The sequence below is a fragment of the Rhinoderma darwinii genome, chromosome 8, assembly GCF_050947455.1.
Source record: "Rhinoderma darwinii isolate aRhiDar2 chromosome 8, aRhiDar2.hap1, whole genome shotgun sequence".
NCBI lineage: Eukaryota > Metazoa > Chordata > Amphibia > Anura > Rhinodermatidae > Rhinoderma > Rhinoderma darwinii.
In genome coordinates, this window is record NC_134694.1 from 5,395,109 (window position 1) to 5,408,117 (window position 13,009).

Genomic DNA, 13,009 nt, shown 5'->3' on the forward strand with positions numbered 1-13,009 from the left:
GACATTGTATGGATCATTTGGCTGCGTAAATGGATCTTTCTATGTTACGCAACGTATTTACAGCGACAAACACACGCTATTAGTCTCTGTTATCAGCCACTGACAGGAAGTCTTTTGCATATAGGCCAATCCCCGCTTAAATTGATGATCTTATCTCTGCGCTGATACAAGTTACAAAATATTATCCTAATCTTACGTTAAAGCGGTAAATATAGATTAGATAGGCCGTCAATGTCTTATCGGTCGGTGGGGGTCCGACTGCTGGAGATTAAAGGGACCCGGACCCCACCCTGTTCCACAAACTTCTTAGCAGGCCGCCACGCTGGGGCTACGTATATAGCGTCATAACATATGTGAGTAACAAGAAAGGGGGGGGGGGGGACGCCAGAAAGACAGGATCGTATAGACATTATATACGCAGATATTTTATGTATTTATTTTGTATGAGTGGTTATACGTCTGTGTGTAGGTTTGTAATGTTTTTTTTAAATCTATATATCTAAAAAAAAACAAAAAAATATGACAAATACACACACGCGAATGCGTTACACATATGTATACACACATCACATATATATATATCTATACACACACACACATCACATCTATACACATCACATCTATTTATACACACACACCACATCTATACACATCACATCTATTTATACACACACACCACATATATACACACACACACACACCACATCTATACACACACACACACCACATATATACACACACACACACCACATATATACACACACACACACACACCACATATATATATCTATACACACACACACACACACACACCACATATATACACACACATCACATCTATACACACCACATCTATACACATCACATCACATATATACACACACACACATCACATCTATACACACACATCACATCTATACACACACACACACACACACACACACACACCACATCACATATATACACACACACACATCACATCTATACACACACACACACACACACATCACATCTATACACACACATCACATCTATACACACACATCACATCTATACACACACATCACATCTATACACACACACACATCACATCTATACACACACATCACATCTATACACACACATCACATCTATACACACACATCACATCTATACACACACACACACACACATCACATCTATACACGCACACATCACATCTATAGACACACATCACATCTATACACACACACACACACACATCACATCTATACACACACACACATCACATCCATACACACACACACACACACACATCACATCTATACACGCACACATCACATCTATACACACACACATCACATCTATACACACACACACACACACACACATCACATCTATACACACACACACACATCACATCTATACACACACACACATCACATCTATACACACAAACACACTCACATATACAAACACACACATTACAAACACACACATTACATATACAAACACAAATACATTACACATAAAACACATTATATGCAACAAAAAAGATATTTCTAAACATACAATACACACATTATACATGATATAAACATATGGATACATTATACAGGCAGATACACAATAATAAAACACACCCATATATTACAATGCAAAAAAAAAAATCAATCCCCGCGGCCCCCTGCCCATATTACACATCAGTACATTATAATAATGACACCTGCCTCATCCATGCCGCCCACTCTGGTGTCTCTCACCTGGGCTTCCAGTGCACATCGTCAGAAGCAGCAGACAGCAGCACACGGCGGTCCCCAAAGGGATCCCTCCCGATCCACTAGATCCCCCCATGTCTCAGGCTGATCCGGGGAGAGGCTGCATCGTGTCCCCGGCCGAAGCAATCACTGACAGAAGGAAGCGGGCACGCGCACAGGTCGGGAGGGAGCAGCAGCAGCAGCGATCTGCGCATGCTCAGACTAGTGGCGCGCATTTTACCTCAGGAATCGACGACGGTCTTGGTATTCTGTGAGGTAAATTATATGGAGGACGACGTTATTATAGTTTAACAGCGGTTCCTATAGGAATATTTATCAAGGAATTTATATAATTTCCTCATGTTGTTCAGTATGCAGAATAATGTCACCTGAGGGGGACAAGAAATGGTGTCAATTTGGCAGAATCTTCAAAATGGTATTAATAAAAATACGTGCGCTCATTTCAGAAAAGCGTGTGTCAATGGTAACAAAACTATAGCGTCCGACCGAACAAAGCCGTTTCCTCTGGTTAGATTTATCGGCCATGCTTCAAAATCGACCTCGGTTGTATTGGCCGCCATCTTGGCGCTTAACAACAACAAGCGGGAAAAGGAAATGGTCCAGATAAAATCGCTCACGTCATAGCCTTGATTTGCTGAAACCGGACAATCCCTCTAAACCCGACGTAGTTGAGGATTTTGCGCCTTTCCAATTGATGTCAAAGGGGAAAAAAATTATTATAGAGACCGAAACGTAATAATTATCTTTAAACGTAAAAAAAAATCTGCCGTTTTTTTGTGTAGGATTTGGCGTTAACGTTACCACCAATAATATCGCCAAACACATGACCTCCCAGAGGATTTAATGGCGAGTTACGTCATACGTGCGGCCATGGGCATAATCGCCCAATCGGGGGTCCAACCTGTGGACGAGGCGTTGGGTTAAGTTCACACGTACAAGACTTTTTCCGGCGTGGATTTCGGCACAAATTGTGCTGCGAATTTGCAAATTCCACCACGTCCCAACATGGCGGTTCAGTACGGTTATCAGAGGTGTGTTTTGTAACGTACCATGCGCCTACGTAAATAATGACAATTCCTATTGAACGACAGCAAGCAGAGATCTTGAATACATGGAAGGATTGATAAGGAGAATTTATTGGAAGGATCGCATTTATTTGCCGAAACCAGAATATTCCTTTATCACAATTCGGCTGCGCGCTCTAAAATCGGAACAAGACTGCGCCGCACGTTATGAAAATTCCTAAATTGTCGCTGGTTTCGTCGCTGTTCCCATTACGTTTTTTGTTTACGTTTAGTGTGCATGTCGGGATCGCTCCTAAAGTGCACGCTAAACGCGTCCGTGGAGCTTCAATGTCAGACGGAGGCCGAAAGATCGTCTGTGGCCGGCGTATGTTACTGTAACGCGAAAGAAAAAAAGGGATAGAATAGCGTAGTAGACTATGCTGTGACATCCAGTAAAAAACGTATACGGTTTATAACATGGTAGCCAATGGGTGACGTATACGTTTAACGGATGCCATTATAGCGTATAGGTCATGGATACGTTAAACGGATGTTCACACGGGCTATTTTTAGACGTTTTTCAGGCCATAAACGCCCCGAAAAACGGCTAAAAACGCCGGGGCTGAACGCCTCCAAACATCTGACCATTGATTTCAATGGGAAAAACGGCGTTCCGTTCCCACGGGGTGTTTTTTATGCGGCCGTTTTTCAAAAATGGCCGCGTATAAAAACGCCTCTTAAAAAGAAGTGCATCTCACTTCTTGAGCCGTTTTTGGAGCCGTTTTTGAATAACAGCTCCAAAAAACGTCCGTAAAAAAACGCTGCAAAAAACGCAAGTTGCTTAAAAAAAACGGCTGAAAATCAGGAGCGGTTTCCCCTCAAACCGCTCCGTATTTTCAGCCGTTTTTTGTTAAGTGTGTGAACATACCCTGACAGTGGCATCCATCACCCATTGGCTATAACGGTATCTGTTTAACGTATACGTCGTGAAAAGGGTTATGAGGGTTTATGACGTATCCGTTAAACAGATGCCATTAGGTTTCCGTCATAGCCTACGTTTAACGTATACGTCGGGCACTTTTCCCAGCATACACGTTAAAGAGGCTCTGTCACCACATTATAAGTGCCCTGTCCCCTATATAAGGAGATCGGCGCTGTAATGTAGGTGACAGTAATGCTTTTTATTTAGAAAAACGATCATTTTAAACCACTTTATGAGCGATTTTTAGATTTATGCTAATGAGTTTCTTAATGCCCAACTGGGCGTGTTTTACTTTTAACCAAGTGGGCGTTGTACAGAGGAGTGTATGACGCTGACCAATCAGTGACCAATCAGCGTCATACACTTCTCTCCATTCATTTACACTGCACTAGCGATATAGATATATCGCTATGTGCAGCTACATACACAAACACTAACATTACTACAGTGTCCGGACAGTGAATATACATTACCTCCAGCCAGGACGGGATGTTTATTCAGAATCCTGTCACTTCTGTGAGATTCCAGCAAGGCAAGCGTAATCTCGTGAGATTACGATGTACCCTGTCATTTCAAACGAGATTACGCTTGCCTTGCTGTGTAAATGAATGGAGAGAAGTGTATGACGCTGATTGGTCACTGATTGGTCAGCGTCATACACTCCTCTGTACAACGCCCACTTGGTATAAAGTAAAACACGCCCAGTTGGGCATTAAGAAACTCATTAGCATAAAGCTAAAAATCGCTCATTAAGTGGTTTAAAATAGATCGTTTTTCAAAATAAAAAGCATTACTGTCACCTACATTACAGCGCCATCATCTACTTCAGTAGAAAGTACAAGTGACTGAGCTGCAATCCCAGGCACATCCGCTACGGAAGTGTACGGCAACGAATGCTGCGGCCCCTCCAGTCAGCTGATTGGTGGGGGTGCCAGGAGTCAGACTCCCACCAATCTGATATTGATGATCCATCATAAGAATAGGCCATCAATACAAAAGTCCTGGGGAACCCCTTTACTGTTGGGAGCACTAGGCCACCGGCCCTAAGGCCCTGTTCACACTGAGTTTTTTTACGCTGATTTTGTTGCGGAAACTGTGTTGGAATCAGCGCCAAAAACCGTCCGAGGCAAGCGGCATGCTCTTTCTTGCCGTGGTTACGCCTCTGATCTCCCATTGAAATCAATGGGAGGCAGAAAAAGCGTTTTTCGTTGTGTTTTTTGCCCGCGGCCCTCAATGGCCGTGGGTGGAAAAACACAGCGAAAATCGTGGCAATAAATTGGAGGCAGGTCAAAATCTGCCTCAAAAGTCCTTCAGGAATTTTGAGGCCGATTTTTTTCCTGTCTGCAAAAAAACTCAGTGTGAACAGGACCCATCACTTCTACATAAGAAATGGTGTAAGATCAAACAACTGAGAGGCGTTGAGGGCTGTACAGAATATTCTCCTGTATGGGAAGAATTTGCTGGGCGGATCTGATGTCTGGAAGTCATTACGTATTACTGAGCTGCCTCCGTTACTATCTGATAATCATTTTATATCTTTCCAGCGGCTTCAAGAAGAATTTCAGGCACCTCCCCGTTACCTCTACCAATTCTTACAACTATATCATGCGTGTGATGCTCCATACAGGACAGAGAATCTGAGGATACAGGCTGGGGCCGGGCTTTCTACTATTGCCTCGGTTTGGCGCACATCAGGTAGGATTTCCACTTTCTATAAATGTTTGCAGACACTTAGATATTTGCATGTGTAATTGGGAACGTTGGCATTAGAGGTCAACAATAGCGGAGTATTTCAGAGTCTGTCCCTAGTGGTTCTCTTGGAGTAAGGCCCCATGCACACCACCGTATTTTTTTATTTGGGGATACTTAAAGAGTCTCTGTCACCACAATATAAGTGCCCTGTCTCCTACATAAGGAGATGGGCGCTGTAATGTGGGTGACAGTAATGCTTTTTATTTTAGAAAACAATCTATTTTCACCACTTTATTAGCGATTTTTAGATTTATGCAAATGAGTTGCTTAATGCCCAAGTGGGCGTGTTTTTACTTTAGACCAAGTGGGCGTTGTACAGAGGAGTGTATGACGCTGACCAATCAGTGACCAATCAGCCTCATGCACTCCTCTCCATTCATTTACACAGCACATAGTGATCCTGCTAGATCCTTATGTGCTGTCTTATACTAACACATTAACAATACTGAAGTGTTTAGACAGTGAATAGACATTCCACGGGATGTCTATTCACAATCTCTGCACTTCGTTACTCTGTCTGTGGTAGTTACAGCAGAGGAAGCGTGATCTCGCGAGATTACGCGGCAAATGACAGGTTACAACGAGATCACGCTTCCTCTGCTGTAACTACCACAGACAGAGTAACAGAACAGCAACAGAAGATATTGGAAATTTGGCAGAATTCAAAATAAATGTATATTAGTAATGTTCACAACTTTACATCAAGTGGTCAACCCCTTTTAGATAAATGACACTGTACCTATAAAGCCTGACAGGGAAAAAAAAAAGAACATCTGCATGTAATAAAATAATTTGTATGTTGATCAGAATTTGCCCATAAATCAGGATTCCTGATATAATTGGTAATTATTATTAATAATAACAGCCGTACGTGCTTAACCCCTTAAGGACACGGCCAATTTTGGCCTTGAGGACAGAGCAATTTTTTTTACATTTCCCTCTTTGCATCCCGACGCTCATAACTCTTTTATTTTGTGTACGATGTAGTTGTATGAGACTTTGTTTTTTGCGGGACGAGTTGTACTTTATGTAGGTACCATTTTTTGGTACAAATACATTATCGTTTAATTTCTAGACATTTTTATTTTGGCGAAAATGCAGAAAAAAAGCAGTTGCGCAGCAGTTTTAATATTTTATTTTTTTTACACCATACATCATAAATAATGTTATACATTTGTTGTACAGGTTGTTACGGTCGTGGCGATACCAAATATGTCTATATTATTTCATGTTTTGGGACTTATATTTGAAAAAGTTTTTTTATTATAAAAAATGTGTGTATTTTTTTTACTTTTTATTTATTTATCATAATTTTTTTTTACATTCATTTAACTTTTTTTTTTAATCCCATAAAGGGATTTATCATTTTGATTTTTATTTTGTAACTGCAATGCACTGGCATAGATCTATGTACTGATTGTACACAGGCAGTTGTTAGGACATACCTCAGTATGCCCTAACAACAGGAAATATGTTCAGACAGCCCTGGGGTCCTTCAATGGACCCTGGGCTGTCTGGCCATACGAGTTGTGGGCTTTGATCGCGTCAGTTATTTTCTGTGACGCGATCAATGTGCAGTCCCCCCTCTTTGAACGCCGCGATCAGCTGTCATCGCAGCATTCAAAGGGTTAACAGCGGAGAAAAGATGTTTCTCTTCTCTCCGCTGTCAGAGCGGGGCCGTGGCTGTGTATTACAGCCGTTGCCCCGCTCTCGATCACGCTCACAGACGGCTGTCACACAGGATGAGTATGCTCGTCCTAATGCGCGAAGTGCTCGCCGCTCAGGACGAGCATACTCGTCCTGTGTGGGCAACCAGTTAAAGTCGTGTTGACATTGATTTATAATCCCTTGTATGGGCCTGGTTGCCGCTTAAAGAGGCTCTGTCACCAGATTATCAAACCCCTATCTCCTATTGCATGTGATCGGCGCTGCAATGTAGATAACAGTAACGTTTTTTTTTTGTTTTTTGGCCAAGTTATGAGCAATTTTATATTTATGCAAATGAGCCTTTCTACTGGACAACTGGGCGTGTTTTCTCTTATTTCCAACTGGGCGTGTCTTGTGTTTTTCTCAACTGGGCGTGTTTACTTCTTTCACTGCACAATCACACTGGGCTGGAACAATGAGAAGTGCAGGACGCTGATTGGTCGCTGATTGGTCAGCCTCATACACTCCTCTGTACAACGCCCAGTTGGTAAAAAGTAAAAACACGCCCAGTTGTCCATTGAGAAACTCATTAGCATAAATCTAAACTAGCTCATAACTTGCTCAAAAATGATTGTTTTTCAAAATAAAAACCACTGCTGTTCTCTACATTACAGCGCCGATCAGATTATGTAGGAGACAGGACACTTATAATGTGGTGACAGAGCCGCTTTAAGCCCCCCGGCACACAGCCATAGCCGTAATCACCGTCCTTAATTATGGGCATGGACGGCTGCAGGCAGTCACCCGCGTTTGCAGGCCGTGCTCCCATTATAAAGTATAGGAGCACGGTCCGTAAAATAAAAAAATAGGACATGTCCTATTTTTGCACATGCTTCCCACGGCCCAGACGCATTCCCGTAAATATACGGGAAGGTGCGTGTGGGCAATAGAAATTAAGGGATCCGTACTTTGATCCGCAATTACGGATCCATAATTGTGGATTAAAAAATCGTGTGCCTGGGGCCTAATTTGGAGCTTTTTTTTTTATACTACAGTCATCTTCACAATATGGGTGATTCAAGGTGTATAAACTGAGCGGAGAATGGAGTTCCCAGAGCCAAACCACTGAAGCGCACATTGGAAGCACGTGTCATGATGTTCTCAGGCACGGCAGATTTTAATGTAAATTATAGGGGCCCTATACTATGTGTTAATAGTTCCCTATTGAAGGAGCCCAACATTCTGAAATGTCCCCATCTCAAATCTTCCTCTCTTGATCGATCCGTAATGCATAATAAGAACTTCCATTCACATATAGAGATGCTACGCTACAGTCTAAATGATTTTGCCAGTTTCTGGGACAGGAAGTAGCTGTCTAGCAGCTCCGGTCAGCCATATTCGCTCTCATGGTAATTCTTTTACTGTCACTTGGTCATCTAAGGTCCCACCTTCCCCACTATCAGGTCTCACAGGCACTGTAAGGCTACATTCAGACCGCTTTGCACGTGTAAAAAAAGCAGCGTTTTTCCTACGTTTACAGGTCCGTGTGCGTGGCGTATTGGCATCAGTGTTCTTTGCGTGTGGCGTGTGTTTTTCACATTTCTCTGCATTTCTTTGTAACTGATGTGTGAAACACGGACAGCACACGGATGGGTATGTAGATACTTGGCCAGGGTATGTAGATACTGTGCTAACTTTTTTTCCAACAGGAATTGAATCCATATTGTAAAGAAAAATAATGAAAGCACAGCCTGTTCAATATGATAAACAGTAACCCAATATAAAGTTATCTCACCTGCAGTATGAGTGTAGACTGCTCTATTTGCTGCCAACACCATGCCAGCGGTATGCTGGGGGCAAATTTGGAGTCCTGCTCGGTTCCTATAGTAACTTCTATGTATAGTGACCATCACCATCTGTCCATAATCTCCTGGGATCCCGACAGGTTTTGAAGATTTGTCCTTGAAAATGTAACTTGCTGATGCAAAGCTGTGTCTTTCTCTGAGACTGTATCACACAGTAGAATTTGATACAGCAGCTCAGCAGAGAGTATCACACACACGAGAGGCTTAGATACACTGGTTTAGCAGACCGTGTCACATGTAGGGTTAGATACACCAGCTCAGCAGACAGTATTACACATGATAGACTTGGATACATTACCTTTGCAGACTGTATCACACATGATAGGCTTAGATACACCTCGTCTAACTTGCAGAGCGGCCGTACTAGATTATGTAATGGGCTAATGTGATCGACACCAGTAAATATAACATGTTTAATTAATAATGAGCTCTCACAAATTCTGCAAAGCATGAAAATTTTTCTGGCAAGAATAAAACCCCAAAGAGCCTTTAATGGTAAATGGTGTAAAGATTTAACAAGTCTGTTGGAAGTCATATGCTGTACCTGGGCTGTTAGTTTTAGGCTAGGGCTACACGGCCTCATGCACACGACCGTAGATTTCGTCCGTAATGGTGTACCTAAATTTTGGTACGCGATTACGGACCCATTCATTTCTATTGACCACAGACACGCGATTACGGGCATGGCCGGCCGCTGGTGGCTGCTAACAGCCGCCCGCATTTTTGGCCCGTGCTCCCATATAAACTATCTTTTGCGGAGGCCTTCTACGGCCCGGACACCTTCCCGTAAATATACGGGAAGGTGTCCGGGCCGTAGAAGGCCTCCGCAAAAGATAGTTTATATGGGAGCACGGGCCAAAAATGCGGGCGGCTGTTAGCAGCCACCAGCGGCCGGCCATGCCCGTAATCGCGGACCGTGATTACGGGCACGGCCATGTGCATTAGGCCATACACGTTAACTACCATTGTATTGCTGTGTGACAACAGTTTTAGAAAACGTTCCCTGTGCGGCTTCTAAGGGTATGTTCACACGTGCACGTCCGTTACGGCTGAAATCACGGAGCTGTTTTCAGGAGAAAACAGCTCTGCACATTCAGACATAATGGCAATTGCAGGCGCTTTTCGTTGCGTCCTTTACGGACGTAATTGGATCTGTTTTTCCATGGAGTCAATGGAAAATGGCTCCAATTACGTCTCAAGAAGTGACAGGCACTTCTTTGACGCGGGCGTCTTTTTTATGCGCCGTCATTTGACAGCGACGCGTAAAAAAAAGGACCGTCGGCACAGAACATCGTAAGACCCATTCAAATGAATGGGCAGATGTTTGCCGGCGCATTGGAGTTGTATTTTCGGACGTAATTCGAGGCTAAAACGTCAGAATTACGTCCGTAAATAGGGGGTGTGAACCCAGCCTAAGGAAAACTGTTCTAGCGCATCCTCCAGCAGTATTATATGTATACGGGATGGCACGGTTGTTGGGATTATCACATAGGTGTAGTCTGATCCTGCAGTCACACTTCCTTCTATCTGTCCACTACTTCTTGGTAACATATTTTTGATAGAAGATAGACAGATAAAAGGTAGAACTGCAAGATCAGACTACACAGGCTTTGTTTGTAGTCTGTAACCATAGAGACACAGAGCTTTGCATAGGAACTGTATATGACATAAATGGGAGTACATTTTTAAAAACTATTTGCAAAGTTGCTTCTTTTTGATTTTCGATGCACTGGAGCAAGGCAAAAAAAATGGTTGCAAACAAGCACAATTCAACTCGCTACTCTGCCTACTTATGTAGTAATAAATCTAAAGCATCCTTACTACCATGGCTGGGCAAATTTGCCATTCAGGACTTTGGAAAAGCTCTACTTTTGAAGGAGCTGTAACGTCGGCCATAGTGGTTGTCACCCAGCTTTCCCCGGATCAGATATAACAGCTGAAGATCTTATTTTAGGATTTCATATTTATTGTAGCAGGAATTTATAAAGGTTTTATATTGATATAAGGTGTCATGCTGCATAAACTCAAATATACTTGAAGATACCACCAGGCGTTAGACTCTACCCCTACAACCCTGCAGTGGGGAATACAAGCTGCACTGCAGAGACCGTTCTGCTGACATTTGCGTCTCATGATCACAGATTGTGCCTGCAGATAACCGGGAGAATTGTGCTGATAATACGAAGTACAAGGCTGCAAGACCAGACGAGCTGGAGCAGGGTCAGACGTACAGAAGTAAAGGTCACCCAGGAATATTATAATAATGACACCTATCCCCATCACCGAATCTCTTCTCCTGACTTCTAGGCTCCGTTCACATCTGCGTCGGTATTTCTCTTTTTCTTTTCTGTCATAGGGCTGCATGCTGCGCTATTTTGGCTGGAATTTTTGGCGGATCCGCGACAGAGGTTTCTAACGGAGGCTCCAATGTAGATGTGAACACAGCCTTAGGTCTGTACTGGTTTTTTAAAATCTGGGTATAAACAAGACTATTCCAATGCATTGACAGCAAGCAGAGATCTTCAAAATTGTATTTAAACACATTCAAAAAAGGAATTGAAAAGGAGTTTATTAGAAAGTTACAGAACTTTTTGCTCTACAATGTCTACGCTTTATTTACAGTAGACGAGCCTTTTAAGGCCGAGGTTAGATAGCGACTTTAGTTATGTGAGACCTGCCACATGTTCATCCTCCTTGGTCCAAATTCCACTAGAAGTAAATGGGAAAAGTCACTACACTGCTTTGTCCTCTGCTTCATTCATTTTTATTAGGTAACAGCGATGGCAGGACTGTTCCTAGTCCACTGCATGTTCGTTCGTTACAGTGTCAGAATCGACATCATTTTTCTGAGGGTCCGTAAAAGATTCAATGTGATTATTCTGGGTGGACTCATGCTGCCCCCTAATGGCAGCTCTATATATCTAAATGCTCTACACATTTCCGCAACCTATTTATTTTGCAGCGTGGTGACTAGGACCCTTTGCCAAGGGATAAATGAATACTTGAAAAAAAAAATGTTGCATATCTTCATATCCGGAGCAGACATGAGATTTCCTGCACATTTACATTACATTTTAAGTAGCAGTCTACTGTGGTTAGATGACCTCATTCAGATAACAAGCTGAAATCTGGGACACAATGGACCAAACCGTGAAGCGCCCGTACGTTGCATGGTAATGTAGATGAAGACTGAAGCTTTCTGAATTATGGGTTTTTCACTGTCATCTGCAAATTAAAATGATTGCACTGGAGTGTTACTGGCATTTCTGAGGGATGCTGGGAGTTGTAGTTTAAACTTTTGTAATAGCTGAAAGCCACAGTGAGCAGATCACTGACCTAGATCATGACGATGCAGGTCTATAGATGGGTTTTTAGAGAGGCTATGGCCTGTAAAATGAAAGCGGATCGGTCACCTCTCCGGACTTGTCTGCTTTAGTAAATACTTGAATTCCCCATGGAATAAAAATTTTGGAACATATTTGTTTCTTATAACTCTGTGTTCTGCCATTCCTCGGTTATTCTTCTGAGTAATGTATGAATAAATGGACATGGCTGGCCACATACTCGATAGCTGTCGGCCGAACACTTGTCAGTTCTGTTAGGACACGTTCTTATGGTGGGTCCCCACTTTTATATAAACGAATGATTGTATAATGAAACGTTCGCCAACTAAAATACTTCTGTTTTAATTCCTCATCATTTTCAAGATCTCGGATTTCAGTCACTGAATAGTAACATTCCAGAATCTAAAAGTCTGTCTCTAGACACATCTGCATGGCTTGTTAATGGGATTTTTCGGACCCCCACTGATCAAGATCAGATCACTGGGGGTTTTGAGCAAGGCTCCTCAGCGATCAGCACGGCATCCTCTTCATGGCTTACCAAGCACAGCACCATACATTCAGTAGTGGCTGTGCCTGGTACTGCAGCTCATTCCTATTCACTTGGTACTGTGCCTGGTAAACCATAAAGAGGCCACTGCACTCACCGTAGCACCGCGGT

The 13,009-nt window shown here is 42.7% G+C and overlaps 1 protein-coding gene and 1 long non-coding RNA gene across 5 annotated transcripts in view; one reads left to right on the forward strand and one right to left on the reverse strand.

Moving 5' to 3' along the window:
* Positions 1 to 8,995, reverse strand: part of NPDC1 (neural proliferation, differentiation and control 1) — a 53,919-nt gene extending 44,924 nt beyond the window's left edge. Inside the window, exon 1 of one of the 3 annotated variants that reach the window (XM_075834759.1) lies at positions 8,938 to 8,995. In XM_075834759.1, the coding sequence (XP_075690874.1) occupies positions 8,938 to 8,980 (43 nt within the window). In that variant the 5' untranslated portion in view covers positions 8,981 to 8,995. Of the gene's footprint in view, positions 1 to 1,742; positions 1,914 to 8,937 lie in introns of those variants that run through there. The other 2 variants (XM_075834757.1, XM_075834758.1) reach the window with 2 other exon arrangements.
* Positions 1,753 to 12,320, forward strand: LOC142659047 (uncharacterized). Of its 2 annotated transcripts, XR_012850258.1 has the most exons (4): positions 1,753 to 2,012; positions 5,288 to 5,438; positions 11,364 to 11,458; positions 11,970 to 12,320. It is a non-coding gene; the product is annotated as an uncharacterized LOC142659047 (long non-coding RNA). The 2 variants fall into 2 exon arrangements; XR_012850259.1 differs by lacking the exon at positions 11,364 to 11,458.
* The last annotated feature ends 689 nt before the right edge of the window (positions 12,321 to 13,009 follow it).